The sequence below is a fragment of the Pseudonaja textilis genome, chromosome 3 (assembly GCF_049901715.1).
Source record: "Pseudonaja textilis isolate UNSWEBS1 chromosome 3, rPseTex1.2, whole genome shotgun sequence".
NCBI lineage: Eukaryota > Metazoa > Chordata > Lepidosauria > Squamata > Elapidae > Pseudonaja > Pseudonaja textilis.
Window position 1 is genome coordinate 199529538 of NC_141992.1, and position 19353 is coordinate 199548890.

At 47.3% G+C, this 19353-nt stretch overlaps 1 protein-coding gene across 1 annotated transcript in view; it reads left to right on the forward strand.

The window, feature by feature from the left end:
* EFR3A (EFR3 homolog A) overlaps window positions 1–18692 on the forward strand; it is a 43270-nt gene extending 24578 nt beyond the window's left edge. The window contains 12 exon segments of the mRNA XM_087931866.1: window positions 1854–2026; window positions 3213–3288; window positions 4547–4708; window positions 4927–5058; window positions 7941–7974; window positions 7977–8007; window positions 9847–9974; window positions 11813–11901; window positions 12500–12548; window positions 13524–13627; window positions 15427–15476; window positions 16321–18692. Coding sequence (XP_087787992.1) covers window positions 1854–2026; window positions 3213–3288; window positions 4547–4708; window positions 4927–5058; window positions 7941–7974; window positions 7977–8007; window positions 9847–9974; window positions 11813–11901; window positions 12500–12548; window positions 13524–13627; window positions 15427–15476; window positions 16321–16426 — 1134 coding nt within the window. The 3' untranslated portion in view covers window positions 16427–18692.
* Window positions 18693–19353: the final 661 nt, after the last annotated feature.

A 19353-nucleotide genomic window follows, 5' to 3' on the forward strand; every position in this document is an offset into this window, starting at 1 on the left:
GGGTGCCGTCCGTTGCCCTCATTGAATCATGATCCTCGAGCCAAGCTTCAAAAAACTTCCAAGGATTGATAAGGAGCGGACATGTCGGCACGACCTGCGTGAAGCTGATTCTGAGATCCCGTCATTCACTGTCACCCTCGACCCTGGTTTTCACCTCCACCCCTCTGGGGGTATCCTAATTCGTGCAACGAAACACGTTCCTAGCCGAAAGTCATCCATCACGTTCTCCAATTAGAGATTTGCGTAGCAGGAATTTCCAGGCGCTTAAGTTGCAATCTTTGCGAGATGAGAACGGAGCGCGCTTTCGGTGCCAAACTGCTGCGTTGCTCTTTCGAATCTCCCCCTTCTGTTCATGGCAACTCCAAAGCAGGCATAGAAATGTTTTTTAGGAGTTGACACTCCCTTAATCCCTAACAGCAAGGATTCCAGTTGTCAACTCGTAAGGCATTCCTGGCCTGCTCTCCAGTTGCCATAGGTAGAAGGGTGCGGGGGAAAGAACTGGTGGAGGAGCTCAATTACCACGACCAGAAAGCACATTCCACGTATTCCTTTCTCCAGATTGGATCCCAGGTTACCAGAGCCGGCCGGGAGAAGTGACTTTCCCACAGCCTGGGAAAATGCTTTGTTGGAGAATGTGATTGATGACGCACCCTGGGAGGAAGCAGGGGAAACAGGGTCATAGGTAGGCAGTAAATTACGTGGGGCAGAGCCGACTGCACTTGGGAACGTAATAAAGGATCGGATTTCTTTTGAAACTTGGCTCGAGGCTCATGAATTAATGAGGGCGTCTATTGGAAACCTGACGTCTGTCCTGTTAGATCAGGGATCTCCACACGTGGCCCCTTTAAGACAAGCGGACTTCAGCTGGCTGGGGAATTCTGGGAGTTGAAGTCCACTCATCTTAAAGGGGCCAGGTTTGAAGAGCCTGTTTAGAGGATCCGGCCACACTCGATGTGCCAATTCTGCCGGATCAAAGGGATGGCAGATGACCATCACGTTGATTTCCTGATCACCGACTACAACTCCCAGCATCCCCCGACCTTGCAGTGCGCAGCTGATGATTTCTAGGGTAGCCTTCGGAAGGCAAGGGTGACAAAGGCCCTTTACCTGTGAACGAAGCCCTGTCGTTCAGCATCCCTTTGTCGTACAGGTAGTTCCTTGACTTATAACTGCTCACTTAGTGTGCAAAGTTACAATGGCACCGTTTTTCACACTTACAACCTCGGCAGAGTCCCCACCGTCACAGGATCAAAATTCAGATGCTCGGCAACTGGCAGGGACTCATGACGGTTGCAATGCCCCAGGGGGACACCTGAATCCCAGAGGTGGCATTCATCCGGTTCTGACCGGTTCTAGAGAACTGGTAGCGGAAATTCCAATGGAGTCCCAGCTGATGGGCTGGGTGTCCTTTGGTTGCCCTGCACAGGAGAACGGAGCTGGAAAGCAGGTCAGTGGGGTGGGGAGGGAAGGTTTTTTTTTGCAGTATATCCTTCCCCTGCCACGCCCACCAAGCCACGCCCACCGAACAGGTAGTAAAAAATGTTGAGTCTCCCTTTAGCAAACTTTGGATGGGCAAAATGCATTTGTAGGACTGTTTGGGGTAGATTGCAGGGGGGACCCCGAAATTTAATTTCCTTGTCTTTGACATCCATCTCAAATTGACTGCATTTTATTCCAATTCTCTGCTTTGCTGGCTGAGGAATTCTGGGAGCTGAAGCCCACAAGTCTTTTTAAAGGGGCCAAGATTGGAGACCCCTGCTTTGGCCCCATGCAAGCGGCTGCCAGCCGTGCCTATGCAGGACAAATTGGGGATCTTGCTTGTTTTTTGTTTTTTTTGCGGGCCTCCTCGGCAGGTGACCTCTGGCTACAACGCCAAGAGCATCGCCTCGGTCCTCTCGGCGCCTTTCCTGGACCCTCTGCTCTCCACCTCCCTCATGGAGGACTCCGAACTGCGGCAGCTGGTCTTGGAGATCCTACACAACCTGATTGACCGGCACGACAACAGAGCCAAGCTTCGAGGGATACGGTAAGGGTGGTCCTGGCCTCGGGGTAGCTGAAGCGGGGAAGTGAACGAAATTTGAGAGGTTAGGAGAGGAAGGAAGGGGGGTCAAGCTATTCTCCAAAGCACCTGAAGGTCAGACAAGGAAGACTGGATGGAAACTGAACAAGGAGAGATTCAACCTGGAAATGAGGAGTAACTTTCTGACAATGAGGACATTCAACAGATAGAAAAGAAGTTGCCCTCGGAAGTTGTGGGAGCTTCATCATCCCTGGAGGCTTTCAAGAAGAGGCTGGATGGCCAACTGTCAGGAACGGTGTAGGGTCTCCCGCTTGGGCGGGGGGTTGGACTAGATGATCTCCAAGTCTGTTATTCTGTTTGACGGTGTGAAGATAGAGAGACAGACAGATGATAGATGGATGATTGACAGATAGATATAGATTAGATAGATAGATAGATAGATAGATAGATAGATAGATAGATAGATAAAGATAGATAGATATAGATAGATAGATAGATAGATAGATAGATAGATAGATAGATAGATAGATAGATACATATAGATAGATAGATATAGATAGATAGATAGATAGATAGATAGAGATAGATAGATAGATGATAGATAGATAGATAGATAGATAGATAGATATAGATATACATATAGATAGATAAATAGATAGATAGCTAGATAGCTAGATATAGATATAGATATAGATAGATAAATAGATAGATATATAGATATAGATACATAGAGATAGGTAGATAGATAGATAGATAGATAGATAGATAGATAGATAGATAGATAGATAGATAGATACATATAGATAGATAGATATAGATAGATAGATAGATAGATAGATAGATAGATAGATAGATATAAATAGATAGATAGATAGATAGATAGATAGATAGATAGATAGATAGATAGATATAGATAGACATAGAGATAGATAGATAGATAGATAGATAGAGATAGATAGATAGATAGATAGATAGATAGATAGATAGATAGATAGATATAGATACATAGAGATAGGTAGATAGATATATATAGATACATAGAGATAGATAGATAGACAGACAGACAGACAGATGAGACTGGACTGTCATCTGTAAGAAGTGGGGTAGGGTTTCCAGGATTGCAAGTTGGTCGTTGTCGTTGTCAGTTGTTGTTTCCATGAGAAACGAGTCTATTTCCACCTCCCCCTTCTAGAATCATCCCGGACGTGTCTGATCTGAAGATAAAGCGAGACAAAATTTCCCGGCAAGATGTGAGCTTTATGAAGAAGGTAAACGCCCACTTTTAAGAGACTTCCGTTCAAATTCAGACCAGCGCAGGGATCTCCAAGCGTGGCCCCTTTAAGACTCGTGGACTTCAACTCCCAGAATCCCCCAGACAGCGAAGTCCACAAGCCTTAAAGGGGCCACGCTTGGAGATCTAGCCGATTAAGCCTCGCATGTCAAATTGTGTCAGGTGGCAGGAAGTGGAGGATGGGCCTTTCCTGCCATGGCTCCCCTGGGTGGAATATTCTCCCTTCTGGGCACTTTGTGACACTTAAAAGGCCTGGCTCTGTTCCCCAAGCCCTGGGGCCCCTAAATGGATTTGGGCCCTGTTGCCTGGCTTCACCGCTACCTGGACAAATTATCTTGGCTGCTGTGTATATTTATTTGGGATATTTTTTTAAAATTGTTTTTCAATGCTTTTTATTGCTTTCATTGTTTTTATACTTTGGGAATTGTAAGCTGCCCAGAGTGATTGATTAAGGTGGGCAGCTATAGAAAAGGGAGGGAGGGAAGAAAGAAGGAAGAGGGGAAGGGAGAGAGGGAAGGAGGATGGAAGGAAGAAGGGGTGGGAGGGAGGGAGAAAAGGAGGGAGAAATAGAGTCAGTGTGAGAAGGAAAGAAGAAAGGGGGAGAAGGAAGAAATAATAGGAGGGAGGAATGGAGGGAGAGAGGTAAAAGGAAAGGAGGAGGGAGGGAAGAAAGTAAAGAGGGAGGGAGAACAGGTAGAGGAATGGAGAGAGGGAGGTAGAAAGGAAGGAAGGGAAGGAGGGAGGGAGGGAAAAGGAGGGATGAACAGGAGGGAGGGAGGGAAAAGGAAAGAAAGGAGGGAGAAGGAAGGAAGAACAGGAAGGAGGAATGAGAGAGGGAGGTAGAAGGAAAGAAGGAAGGAAGGGAAGGAGGGAGGGAGGGAAAAGGAGGGATGAACAGGAGGGAGGGAGGGAAAAGGAAAGAAGGAGGGTGGGAGGGGAGAAGGAAGAACAGGAAGGAGGAATGGAGAGGGAGGGAGAAGGAAAGAAGGAAAGGAAGGAGGGAGGGAAAAGGAGGGATGAACAGGAGGGAGGAAGGGAAAAGAAGGAGGGCGGGAGGGAGAAGGAAGGAAGAACAGGAGGGAGGAATGGAGAGAAGGAAGGAAAGGAGGGAGGGAGGGAGGAAGGAAAGGAGTAGAGGAGGGGGGGGGGAGGAACCAACCCCCCACCCTGCTTTTTAGCATCAATGTACCCCCACATGCTGCACTGGGCCCCTTTCTTTCCTTCCTTCCACTCAGCACGGCCAACAGCTGTACCGGCACGTCTACTTGGGCTGCAAAGAAGTCGACAACGTGCACAAGAATTTTGAGCTGCTCTACACGTCTCTGGCCCTGATCACCATCGAGCTGGCCAACGAGGAAGTGGTCACCGACCTCATCCGCCTGGCCATCGCTCTGCAGGTATCCTGGGGGGGGGGGGTCCAAGGGAGGAAGGCCAGGCCCGGTGGGGGGAGGAGAGACCCCCCCCTTAGGGGGCAGTGAGAGGTGCAGCAGAATATCTAAATAAAAAAATAAATAAAAATAAGATGCAGGCCACAGTGCCCACCTGCCTACCTGGAAACGCTCCCAAGGTGCGTTTTGATTCCCTTCCCCCCTTTTTCCCCCCCCTCCCCCGCAAGGACATCGCCATCCTCAACGAGGACAACCTGCCGATGTTCAACCGGTGCAGCATCATGGGGCTGGTGGCCGCGTACCTCAACTTTCTGAGCCAGATGATCGCGATCCCGGCCTTCTGCCAGCACATTAGCAAGGTGGGGCGGCCCAAGTCATCGTTTGTCCCTTGAGCTCTTCATTCCTTTGGGGTTTCTTCTTCCTTGGAACGTTTCGGGGCGTGGTGGTGGTGGGGGGCAGCGCAGCAGGCGGCGAGCCGTTTGGGGTGCCCCTGTCACACTTGGGAGGTGGTGAGGACCCAGGGTGGGATACAAAAGCAACAAAGTCACAAAAACAGGTGAAGTCCCTTCAATTCCTTCCACTTGGCTTCAAAGGTCCGATTGTCATTGACTGGAGAAAAAAACTCCCCCACAAACAGTTGCGAAAAGGAAGAAATGCCGTTCAAACTCAAAATACGTATATATTATAAATAGAAAAAACGACACAAACCACACTGAAGCCATTAAGGAGACCAGGCAGGATAAGGGCTTGAAGACGTCCACAGATATCAAAATACACACACCGGGAAGGACGCCAGAACTCAGATAAGAACAGACAGACTAGAATTATTTCACGCAGCACTGGGCCATGCGCAGTTTGCCCTTTTAAACAGTCCTCACAGCTGCAGCCCATGAAGGGGATCAGGGCCTCTTCCTCCCCCATAGACCATGCCATTCACGTTTCTCCCTTATCCTCTCCTCCCTGCAGTGCCCTAGGATGGAGAGGGGATGGGCCTGGGTCTTCCTCTGACTGCCCAGCCGGCCTCTGCCCTTCCCCAGCCTCCTCCACAACCTCCAGAGCCCCACTCCCACTCCCTGTCGGCTGTTACTCCTCTCCTTCTGAGTCAGATTCTAACGGGGGCTTGACAGAGATTCTCATCATCCAGGCCATGGCTGTCTCAAAGGTGGACTTTGTTTTCCAAGAGGCAACTGGACTTCATTTTTCTTGGAAGACTATTTTGCAAGGCACCCGAAAGGCCAGACAAGGAACAATAATAGATGGAAACTGACCAAGGAGAGATTCAACCTGGAAATAAGGAGGAGTTTTCTGACAGGGAGAACAACCAACCCCTGGAACAGAAGTTGCCCTCAGAAGTTGTGGGAGCTTTATCAGTGGAGGCTTTCAGGAAGAAATTGGACTCCCATATGTCAGAAATGGTGTAGGGTCTCTTGCTTGGGCGGGGGGTTGGACTAGATGACCTATAAGGCCCCTTCCAACTCTGATCATCTGTAAGATGTTTTGCTTCTCATCCAAGAAGCTTCTTCAACTCTTGACAGGACGGTGAGGAATGCAGGGGTTCATATTCCTTGCAGATGCAGCTGGTCATTTGCATCCTTCTAAAGGGTCATTGAGGCCACTTGGAGGTTTGTCTGTGTCCTCAGGGTCACCTGAGTGGTGCAAATGGGTGTGAAGCTTTTTTTTTTTGGACCTGTTGAAAGGACTCCACACTCATTTGCACCACTCGGGTGACCCTGAGGACACAGACAAACCACCAAGTGGCCTTATGGATTCTAAAAAGGACCCAAATGACCAGCTCTGTTTGCAAGGAGTGTCAATCCTTCCGTTCCCCTCCATCCAGTCAGAGCTGAAGAAGCTTCTGGGATGAGAAGCGAAACGTCTTCGAAGAAAAAAACCCAAAGTCCAGTTGCCTCTTGAAAAAAAAAAAAAAAAGACCCTTTGGGACAAACATTTTGATGCACGAACCGCATTGGGGCGCCTGTTTCCTTCTGGGTTTAATTCATGGGGTGGCTGGTGTCGTATATAAAGCCCCAGGCGGCACAAGGCCAGGCTACCTACATAGTAATACCTACTCCTTCGTCTGATCACCTTGGCCTGCCCCACCCAGTCAGATAGGGAGCGTGGTTTACAGAACCTGTCAGTTAAAAAACCCCAACAAGGTGCGTGTGTGTGTGTGTGTGTGTGTGTGACATACCCTGTTTCCCCCAAAATACGACCTACCCCAAAAGTAAGTCCTAGCTTGATTTTTTTTACACATGCGCCCCAATATAAGCCCTATTCCCCCCCCAAATAAGCCCTAAGATCCCGACCCCATCCACTCTTAAATATTAAGCTATGATGGGGATGGGGTGGAGCTGCCCGAGTACTTACCTTTGGACAGGTGTAGCCAGGCCTCGCACCCCCTGACACCTGCCTCAGCGGCCCATTTCTTCTGCAGCCGGCAAGACCGGCCAGGCTTATCCTGAAGGCCTCTGGAGCTGAGAACAAAGCTCTGGATCGATCCTGAGCTCTTTTATCGGCTGCAGAGGCCTTCAGGAAAGCCGGGCCAGCCACAGAAGAAGGACTTCCGGAAGGAGGCCGGCGGCGTCGCGCGCAAGCGAGGTTAGTCAGTGAAGGATATCCCCCAAAAATAAGACCTGGTGTCTTATTTTTGGGGAAACACGGAAGGAAGAGAGCCTCCTCTGCCCTTGCCCCCACCCTCTGGAATATTCTCCCCCTTGGAGGAGAGGCAGATCCCACCCTCCTGGCCTTCCAGAAAGGAGTTACAGACAAGTCCTTGACTTACAGCAGTTCATTTAGTGAGTTATAACGGCACAGGAAAAAAAAGTGATTGGGGGCCATTTTCCAGAGTTACAACCGTCGCAGCCATCCCCACGGATCCCTTGATCAAAATATAGGCGTTTGGCAACTGACTCGTACTTTATGACGGTCGCACTGTGCCCGGGGTCAAGGGTTGGCGACCTCCTGACGAGGAGAATCCAGGAGGGAAGCCGCGTGACAGGCTTAACAATGGCACCGATGCCCTAAACGATGGTGGCAGGACAAGTCGTAAAGTGGGGCAAAACTCGCCGAGCCCATTTCGAGGTCTTTGGGGAACTGGGCAGCCCCATAACCCATGCTCCTTGGGATGGTAACCCAGCTGCCTATGCCAGCAGGGCATTTCAGCCCGGCCTTCTCTGCCAGCCAAAATGTTTCCAGTCTGAAAAGGGCTTTTTTTATTTTTTTGCTCCCGCGGTTTTCGCAGGTGATTGAAACCAGAACAGTGGAAGCGCCCTACTTTTGCCAGAAACCATCCTCCGAGACAAGTGCAGGTAACCATTTTGGGGTTGGGCCGATAAAGGAAGTGAGACTTTGGAAGAGAATCTTCGTTGCCAAGCGTTGGACTTTGGGGTCCTTGGCGCTCTCGAAGCCGGGTGGCTTTCTTGCAGATGTTTCATAGGGTACGGTAGGGTAGGATGGGGAGAGGAGAGAGGAAGGAAAGAAGGAAAAAGGGAGGGAGGAAAGAAGGAAAAAGGAAGGAGGGAAGGACGAAAAAGGAAGGGAGGGAAGGAGGGGGAGGAAGGGAGGATAAAGGGAGGGAGGAAGGGGAAAAAAAGGAGGAAAGGAGGAAAAAAGGAAGGAAGGAAGGAAGGAAGGAAGGAAAAAAAAAAGATGGAAGGAGAGGAGATTATTGGCCAAATGTGACTGGACACACACAAGGAATTTGTCTCCGGTGCAGAATCTCTCAAGTATACAGAGAAGCAACAAGTCATAAGTCATAATCATAAAATGCCATCATCATAAATCATAAGATGCAACACTCAGTAAGTCACAGGATTCTGAATAAAAGCAATCATCGTTAATCATAAGATAACAAAGAACAAAATTATCATGATAAGATGCTAAAGGAACAAGTAACAGGAAAGATGAGAAGGATAATAGTAGTGCAGCCTTACTACGTGGCTTGACATACCCAGCTAGTTAACATCATCCGTGCTAGAAGTGCAGTACAAGCGACGCAGTATAGCAGTTTCATTTTTATTATGACATCCTAAAGAAGAACCTGTAGCATTTTTACCAAATCTGATGTTAGATTTGATTGGCCTTATAGATTAGCAGAGTTGGAAGGGACCTTGTAGGTCATCTAGTCCAACCCCCTGCCCAAACAGGAGACCCTACTCCATTCCTGACAGATGGCAGTCCAGTCTCTTCTTGAAAGCTTCTAGTGATGAAGCTCCCACAACTTCCGAAGGCAACTTCTGTTCCATTAGTTGATCGTTCTCACTGTCAGAAAATTGCTCCTTATTTCCAGGTTGAATCTCTCCTCGTTCAGTTTCCATCCATTGTTCCTTTTCTGGCCTTCGGGTGCTTTGGAGCAGGGGTCTCCAACCTTGGCAACTTGAAGACTTGTGGACTTCAACTCCCAGAGTTCCTCAGCCAGCAAAGCTACAGCAAAGAGACCCCTGCTTTGGAGAATAGCTTGACCCCTTCCTCCTCTCTAGGGCAGCCCCTCTAGAAGTTGTGGGTATCCCATCACTGGAGGTATTTAAGAGGAGACTGGATAATCATTCGTCTGAAATAGTCTAGCAAGGGTCTCCCGCTTGAGCAGGGGGCTGGACTGGAAGACCTCTGAGGTCCCTTCCAGCTCTGTTTTGTTAGAGATCCACTCACAATCTCATTGGTTTCCCCTTTCCTTTCGATCAATGTATTTTTTTCCTCCATTTTTTTTTTAACAACAAACATAAACAAATACCAACATACACACAAAACATAAAACCATCTTTCCGTTATACAGTGGGTCGGTATATACCTTTTGTGCACAATATCGACAGTCTTTCCCTTCTAGATGCATTATTAAAATTCATATTATATAAATATGCATATTATGTTAACTCCTTATTAGACTTTCATCATCCTTTTTGAGCCTATCTCAAATTTTACATATCCCAGTTCATAATATTCATTTCATTGTAATCAATTATAACGTATTACATTGTCTTATCTTTACTACGTTATAATATTTATATTGTATTATATTTTATTTCCCTATTTTCTTATCTAGCCATTGATAAAATAAATCCCCAATTTTTTTAATACTCCTTGTCTTCTTGCTCTCTAATTGCTAATGTCCATTTACTCACGTCGATCAATCTATTTTTATTTTTTTACAGCATTCCCCTGAACTTTGATAAGGACGACAAGAGCTTGTTCTTCCTGACTCACAAGATCGTGGAATCCTTAGGCGGCAGCGGCTACAGCGCGGAAAGGCTGTCGGTGCCTTACGTGCCCCAGGTGACAGGTGAGGCTCTTGGGGTGGGAAGGGCCTTCCAGCGGAGGCTGGGGTGACTCGGTTTGGGGCCCTGGATTGTCGAGTAGGTCGGATGAAAGTGCTTCCGTTTGCCGTGGGCCGTTTGTGGCTGAGCGGAGAGGTTGCTGAACTACAACTCCCAGCGCGCCTGGGTCTCCTGGATCTTGAAGGCCGACGGTCGGCCATCCTTGCCGCCCTGTTGGAAATACCTTGTGGGCTGTTCCAGAGGGCATCCGGAGACTCCTTGCTTCTCTCTTGCACACCTGTTGTTTCCCCCGGGTAGCCATTGGGAGAGGAAGCAAGCTGTTATGTTTTCCCACCAGACCAGGGCTCTCCAGCCTTGGCCACTTTAAGCCCTGGAGGACTTCAAGTCCCAGAATTCCCCTGCTAGCATGCTGAGTTGAAGTCCATTCATCTTAAATCAGGGGTCTCCAACCTTGGCCACTTTAAGACTGGCGGACTTCAACTCCCAGAATTCCCCAGACAGCAAAGGCTACAAAATCTTGTAAGAATGATCATCCTCTCCTCTCCCCCTCTGCAATCCTCACCCCTTTTAGCACTGATGACGTTTCCTAGTTGGGTAATGAAACGTCTGCAAGAAACCCACCAAACTCAGAGAGCACCAAGGACCCCACAGTCGTTGTCGTTGTCATTATTCTCCTCCTCCTCCGCCTCCTCCTCCTCGCAAATCCCACTCCCTTTTAGCTGATGAGGTTATCTAGCTTGGTAATGAAACGTCTGCAAGAAATCCTCCAAGCTCAGAGAGCAGCAAGGACTCCGAAGTCGTCGTGCTCCTCCTCCTCCTCCAAGGGTTTGCCAGGGGCATGGTGGTGCCCCGAAATGGACATAAACACTATGCAGACTTTTGTCAACTATTAGTGACCGTGGGACACTGTAAATGGACATAAATGCGCCTGGTTGCCAGGCGTACGGAGTGCAGTCATGTGACTGGGGGAAGTGGTGACCATTACAACTTCAAATCCAGGTGATACGTACCTCCCAGATAGGTCTGTCAGAAGTTGGAATGATTACTAAGTGAACAGTCATAAGTCAAGCACTTAACTGAGCTCTCTACAGGTTTTCTTCATATTCCTAATTCCTGAAACCTACCTACCTACCTATCTTTCACCTATCATCCATCCACCCATCCATCCATCATTCATCTACCTCTATTATTCATCTATATCCATCCATCCATCATCTATCATTCATCTATCTCCATCCATCCATTATCTATCATTCACCTATCTCTATCATTCATCTATCTCCATCCATCCATCCATCATCTATATCCTTCCTTTTTCTTTCTTTCTTTTTTCTTTCTTTCTTTCTTTCTTTCGTTTTCTTTCTGTCTGTCTTTCTTTCACCTATCATCCATCCACCCATTATCTGTCTATATCTTATCTTATCTTATCTTATCTTATCTTATCTTATCCTATCCTGTCTGTCTATCTATCTATCTATCTATCTATCTATCTATCTATCTATCTATCCATCCATCCATCTATCTATCTATCTATCTATCTATCTATCTATCTATCTATCTATCATCTATATCAGGGGTCTTCAAACAGCTTTAAGATGTGTGGACTTCCACTCCCAGAATTCCTCCTCCAGTCATGTTAGCTCAGGAATTCTGGGAGTTGGAAGTCCACAAGTCTTAAACTTGCCAAGTTTGAAGACCTTGGTCTATATCTATTATTCATCTATCTCCATCCATCCATCATTCATCTATCTCCCTCCATCCATGCCTAAATTATCATACTGTATACTGTAATTTATATCACCCACAATGAGAAATATGAGCATTTCTGATGTTATGCCTACAGATGAGGACCGGCTGTCACGAAGGAAGAGTATCGTGGACACCGTGTCCATTCAGGTGGACCTCCTTCCTGGAAACGGTGCAGAAGATAAGGTACGTCCCTTTGATCATGGACATTGTGCAGCTTTGCAAAAGCTTTTCATCTTGTTCCTTTAAGGCTAGGACTCTCCAAGCTTGGTGCCTTATGGACTTCAACTCCCAGAATTCAACGGGGGAAGGCAATGCCCAGAATTCTGGGAGTTGAAGTCCACAGGTTTTCAAGTTGCCAAGTTTGGAGGGCCCTGTCCTAAGTGATCTCACCTTAACCCTATCAGTTGCGCCTATCCTTCCATCTGGTCCAAAGTCACCCCGCCAACTTTCATGCCTCAGGTGGGATTAGAACTCACTGTCTCCTGGTGATTGCTTGAATATTCTTTTGGTCAACCCTTTGTATCCTCCCCTCTGACAGAAAGAACAGATTCCAGGCATTCCCCAAGTTTTGGGGGTTGTTTCCCCACATTTTCTGACAGAGCTCAAAAATATTATTGAGTCTCCTTGCAGGCCCTCTCAGGCATCTAATGGCTTCCAGGTGGCTTAATTCGTAGTTTCCTCCTTACAGTTCGCTCTCTAAAACACAATAAATTATTTTATTTTCCTTTTTGTTCAACTGTTGGTGAATTTAAGCAAAATATTTCTCCCCTCTCCCCTTCAGGTCAACAGCACGGAGGAAATTACCTTTGAAGCACTGAAGAAGGCAATAGGTAAAATGCATCACATCATATAGTAAAATATCTATCCTACCCCCACCATTCCTTGTTATATCGTACTTTTAACCAGCAGCAATTTTCTCCCTGAATAATGTAGTCATTAATCCTTGCTACTATGGATTGGATCTCCTCAGTTAAACAATCAGGAATATCTCTGGAGATTGTCAGTCATCCAGGTCATGGCTGTCCAAAGATGCTTTTTCCACAAGACAACAAGATTTTCTTGGTGATTTTCCCTGAAAAGGTTTCGCTTCTCACCCGAGAAGCTTCTTCAGTTCTGAAGTCACATAGTTGTATATTCTGAAGAACTGAAGAAGCTTCTCGGGTGAGAAGCGAAATATTTTCAAGGGAGCAAAAAAACCCAGGAAAGTTGAGTTGAAGAATCTTCTCAGATGACAAGCGAAACGTTTTCCAGGAAAATAACCAAGAGACTCGAATTGTCTTTTGCAAAAAAAACACCTTTGGGTTGTGAAAATACGACCGCACTGCGTAGTTAATATTGATGATGAGACAAATTAGACTCCAAATTGGATCAGGTCCATCTACTAAAGAGTCTGAATTAATATTTCTCCAACTGGAACAAGCTTTTCTTTTGAAGTATTGTTCCCTAATTAAGTTTTTTTTCCCCTCATTTATTTCGTATGGCGTAGCAAAATGCAGCCTGGTGCCTAAAGGGAGGAACTCAGAAATGCCCATTTATTCAGATATGACGCAATGCTAAATGTCCCCGAATTCTTGGGTGGGGGGGGCAAGAGGCCACCGGTGCTTTTACTCTCAAGGAGACCCGTGTGGTCTCTCTGGCATAGCCAGCCAGGCTGAGGTGGGGTCCCAGGCTGGCTGCTTCAACCAGGGCGTTTCGGGAAGCCGCCTCACGGCGTGGGGTGGGAACGGGGCCTTCCTTTTACTCTTCTCTTCTCTTCCTCCGTCCCTTTCTCCATATCTTTATTTTTAAATCACCCGCTTCCCAAGATAACACCGGCCTTGAAGAGCAGGAGAAGGAAAAGAGACGCCTGGTCATTGAGAAGTTTCAGAAAGCTCCCTTCGAAGAGATTGCGGCACAGTGCGAGACCAAGGTGAGCGGAGCAAGCAACGTCTTCTGCAACCGAGAACACACACACACACACACGCCCGTTTGGTGACGCCCAGATAGCCTTGCGAGGCAGCTGGAGGGTCTACTTCGGAGAGCGGGGAGGAGCCCACAGCACGAGATAAGCTGGGGTGACCGAGGGCCTCCCTTCTCTGCTTGCAGGGCTCATGGTACCACCTCCTCCTACGAGGGCTGGGAGGAACCACCTGGTGCAAAGGAGACTTTGCGTTGTCGTGTTTTATTCTGTACAGTGAAGTGTGTGAGATTAGGGCAAAGGAGTGTGCAAAGTGTGAGGAAGGCGCTGTCGCTCTTGTAGATAGGAACTGGCATCGAGTAGGTTGTCAGATTGAAGTAGGCGGAGTAAGAAACTCCCTGCTAAAAGATTTCTGCCTGATGTGGTAGGAAAAGGGTTGTAGCTGGTGAGCAAAACTTTGCCTTCTCTCCTTGGAAGGAGTAGGAAGAGAGGAGAAGGCCGCGGTGCCAGACCATTTTGCTCCCAGAGGGGATTTTCCCAGCATCCTCAGCGGCCTTCAGTGGGGGATAATCTGGGATATCGGATGCCTCAAGAAAAGAATACAGGATAGGATACAGAATAACAGCGTTGGAAGGGACCTTGGAGGTCTTCTAGCCCAACCCTCCACTTAAGCTTCATAAATCATGGGCTTCGTAAATCGTAATTAATCACAAACTTGTTTTAAAAGCAAAACCTATTTAATTGCAATGATGGGAATTGCTTTCCTGCCAGAGCTAAACAGTCCCCCGAGATAAGCACCCACCTTTCAGTTCTGTGAAGTGCTGCCAATAACAGAAGCATCCAATGAACAAGAAACCAACCGAAGTACGAGAAAAAAACCAACCAAAGTACACAGAGCTTCAAAGAGGACTTGGAAGCAGTCAAGCTACTTTGCTTCCTGCAAAGGTCTCGTCCTCTAGGTCTGACTTTTATCTCTTATGGGAGGGGCCATCACCTCCCAGCCCTACTCCCCAGTGGCTCCTTTCGTCTCAGCTGCTCTCGCCTTCTAGCAGCTCTGTGCATACACACACTGGGAACAGGCTCCCCTGGGTCCTCTGCCTCACTGCTGCCAGACTCCGGAGGCTCCAGAGTCAGCACCCGACTCCCAGATGGTCATGGCGCCATCCCGCCTCAGACGCAGGACCCTTGTCCAAGTCCTTTCCAGACTCCCTGACTGGTCCCCTCTCTTCCCGACTGTCCGATTCTGTTGCGGTCTGCACCGGCTGCCGGCAAACCACAAGGAGACCCTCAACCATTCCGGTTGTCCAATCTCCTCTTAAAAGCCTCCAGTGAAGAAGCGCCTACCATTTCTGGAGTCCAGCTGTTCCACTGGTTAATTGTCCTCCCTGTCTGAAAGTTCCTCCTTAGTTCCAGGTTGCTTCTCTCCTGGAGGAGTTTCCATCCATCGTTTCTTATTGCCTTCAGGTGCTTTGAAGAATATTTGAACCCCCTCTTCTTTGGGGTAACCTCCTCAAATGCTCAAACACTGCTATCATGCCTCCCCTGGTCCTTCTCTTCGTTAGACCTACATCATTATGATTCTAAGAACAACAACAGAATCCTAGGGCTGGAAGGGGGACATTGGAGGTCTTCTAGTCCAACCCCCTGCCCAGAGCACAAGTCCTTATACCATCCCCAATAAACAAGTGTCCAGTCTATTCTTGAAGAACTCCAGTGGCGGAGCACCCACAACTCTAGGAGGCGGGTTGTCCCACCGAAAGGAATCTCGCCTCGATCCTCACCCGATCTCACAGGGTCCGTTTTCTCTCCAGGCGAACCTCCTCCATGACCGACTGGCTCAGATCCTGGAGCTCACCATCCGGTAAGGGGAAATGCCGAAGGCCTAGTTGGATTTTGGCAGGGAAAATTGGGAGGACGGGCACTTGGCAGCAGTCACGAAGTCAAAGGGTGTTGGAAATTCAGGGGTGACCAAAGGACAGTTCAGGTAAGTCCTCAACTTACAACAGTTCCTTTAGTGACTGTTGTAAGTTGAGGACTTACCTGAAAAAAAAAAGTTGACTTAGGACTGCTTTTTACATTTAACAACGGTTGCAACAGCCCCAGTCGCACAATCGCAATTTGGGCGCCTCGCAACTGGCGTGAGTTTATGACGGTTTGCAGAATGTTGCGGTTACATTAGCAATTTTCTGACAAGCGGTCATTGGGGAAGCCTGCGGGAAGTCATAAATCATGCTCCATTGACATGGTGTTTCACGACCAATTGGCGATTCATTTAATAACAACTGCAGTTTCATCAGTCAAACAAGGTCACAGGAGGTTTCCCTTTACAACTGTTTCACTTAGTAATGGAGTCGCCAGTCCCAACCGCTGTCGCTAAGCAAGGACTACCTGTAATATTTTGTTGCGATGTTGATTCTCAGTGATAGTCGCTCGATTAACCAGCGTTTGTCTTAAGTCTCCGTTGGCTTTGATTGCTTTCCCACCATGTACTGTTCACCGTTCAAATATTATTTGTTCGCAAACTGTCTCCAGTAGCCGTCAGAAAATAATAGAAATGACAATTTAGGAAGAAATACATTCCCTCAGTTGAAGCCGTTCCGGATCTGACTTCATTAAAAAAAAGTCAGGGTCCCAAGCCAGCCCGAAAGACAGAACGTCCAGCTGAATGTCCGCCTTGTATAACCGCGAGGTCTTTCTCTTTACAGGCCCCCTCCCAGCCCTTCGGGGACCTTGACCATCACCGCCGGCTGCCCCCATTACCAATCTGTTCCCGTCTATGAGATGAAGTTTCCGGATCTTTGTGTGTATTGAGGGCTCTGCTGGGAATTATTGTAGTCCTAGAGCACACACTGTGTAAAGCCCAGAAGGAGTTCCTAACTCTCTTCACTCTTTGCCACAATTTAACCGAGTTTTCAAACACGGCCATGAACTCGAAGGGCAGCTAGGCTGGGATTGCACCTGAAATATCTTTTATTTTGTACACGCTATTCTCAAAGCGGTTGCGAAGAAAACTGAAAAGCGGAAGACGGTTTATTTTGGGGCAGCTGGTTTCATGGTTTGGAAATAAGGGCGTGCTTAGGTTTATAGTTCCACTTTGTCTAGAAGTTCTGGGCTGGCTCCTATCCAAAACTTTTTCGTAACGTAAATCTTGAGCACCTTAAAACAATACAAAGTGGAAACCTTGCTATCATTAACTAAAGGATGATGCTAAATACTAGGCCACGTTGAAGAACTGGCATGTGCCCACAATAGTTAAATCCGAACCATAGTTGCTTTCTCAAAAATTCTACGCTTCTGCAAATAGTTGTCACGTGCACTGTTGTGATAAAAAAAAGCCTCATTTTGAGCTTTAAAAGCCTGCAGTATTTTTTCATGTCTTAAAAAAAAAGTCTAGTCTACGGTCCATACTTTGAGGGAGTTTATTTTTACTGCACAGTGGTATATAGATGATATAAATATATATAGTATATATTTAGTATAGCACAAGGTTATTAATAAGGGCATTTTAAAACGAGAGGGTTTTTAAAAACACATTTCTGAAATTGTAATAGAAGAGTTGGTTATTCTATGATCTATTTCTCTCTGTAATATAGTGGTGATAGTGATATTTTATTAACTGAAAAACAAAAAATATGGATGGCGCCCGTAGGCAACTTAGTATTTTTATTGTAATGTACCTGCTCCCCCCTTTTTTTCCACCTGCCAACCGCCGTTTCTCTCCTCAAGGCGTCCCGCTCAAGATATTCCCAGTTTCTGATGCCTTTTTATTAACACACATTACACAACGGGGTGGATTTTAAGTGTTTAGCCCATCCTACCAATAACTTCAACAGCTCAATAAATAGCTGGCAAGCTTTGGCAATTTAACCTGTACCATAGTTGCCAGTTTGCTAAGGGGGTGGGGTGTGATTGATAGAGGTTCGGCCCCGGGGATACAAATTGGGGAGAAGTCTTGGGAATTTTATTTTATTTTTTTAAAAAGAAATCTGGCCAGCCTGTTAAAAGAGCCGAGCTCCGGACGTACTCACGGTAACCAAGGCCTCTTTTTCAGTTTGACAGCGCAATCACAGCTCTTAAGAGGAGGACGAAACCACCTCTCTGGTGCAGCATCCCCCTGGGATTGCAGCTGCTCCAGCCTGCTCAGACGGGAGGCAGCGCCCCTCACAGGATGCCCGGGGCCCCCCCTCCCTTGGCACCCTTAGCTCCCCCTTTTTGGTTTTGGAAGGTAAGCTGTGTGGGCGTCTGATGTCATCCGAGGGGTGTCTTCCCGAAGAGCAAAAGGCCAAGGGAAGGCCCCTCTTGTCTTTTTCCAAAGTGTGGCTGCTTATGCGCCAGCCCCGAAGGGAAGGCCAAGTGCGCTGCCGTGTTCACCCCATGCCGCCTGTGACTGGTCCTGCTGTCCGTCCAGCCGCTTCCCCCCCAATGCTCTGCATGCAACAGACACCTTAGCCTTTCATGCCTCATCTGCTGGGCTGCCTCCATCTTTTTGTTGTTGAACTGCGACATTTCCACAACTCTTGTGGCTGCGTAGCGTTTAGCGGGGGGGGAAACGTGCAAAAAAGGGAAGCCGTCGGCTTGTGAGGACAGGCTTGTCTCCTGGGTCTGAAAGCACCCCTTGTGTGGCGCGTTACGCTGGCCTGGAAAAGCGCCAGCCTCCTGTGTAGACGGTGATCCCAGGAAGCCCACGAAGCCACGTTGCCGGTTCTGCAACCATCCCTCCTGCTCCAGAAACATCCGATGCGAAAGGCCCGTGTGCTTGATTCGCCCGCGCTCGTGTTGGTGTCGCTCGAATGATTTTTGTCCCTCAAAAGTCCTGCTGGTAGTTTTAAGTAGGCCCGTTCCTTAACATTTCGGCTGTTCCATTTGAAAGAATGTATGGCTTTCCGTTGGCGTTTTAAAACGCAAAAGTGAAAATTGCTCCACCGCAGAAGAGACTCGTTAATAACCGAATTGTCTGTTTCACCGATGCTTCAGTAGATTTCTGCACTCTCTGTAACAAGCTGTTCGGTTAAATGTAAGAACACTGTGCAAATACACTTGTAAGCAATAAAATTTGCATAAAGGAAGAATCACAAAATATGGTTTTTCTCTCTCCTATTTTAAGGCTTTTATTGACATTTAACTAATAATTAGACTCCATCCCTCAGGAGATTATGGGGGTCATTAAAAGATGACTGACATTTAATCAATAATTTAGGTAATGGAAATAATTGTCAATTTAAGTCAACTGATGCATTTGCCTTTTGAGAGAAAGTGCAAGAGGGATGGGCAAACTACACCCCCTCCCCACTGACCCTGTTCCCTTTCTTTTGAGTCTGCAAAGCTGTTCAAGGCCACTTAATGCTCCTTTTTAAAATACCAAACGTGGGTGGGGGGTGGAGTCATATATTGTCCCCTTTCTCCAGTCACGTCCATGGGGCTTGCTATTCTGCTCCATAGCCTTGGCCTGCCATAAAAAATGGAGTTAATAATATAGTTTCCAGGTGTAAGAAAAATGTCCTTGGACACAATACTTGCTTTGCATCCAAATGTTTGACCCTCATTTTCAGCCCTGCTGGCAACCTGAGTGAACTTATGATTCTTGACAAATGTTATCTTTTATGTCCACTGAGAGTATTTGCACCAAGACAAATTCCTTGTGTGTCCAATAAAGGATTCTATTCTCGTCTTCCTACTTACCTACCTCTCTATCTGCCTACATACCTGATTGCTTAGTGTACCCTATGACTATCATTAAG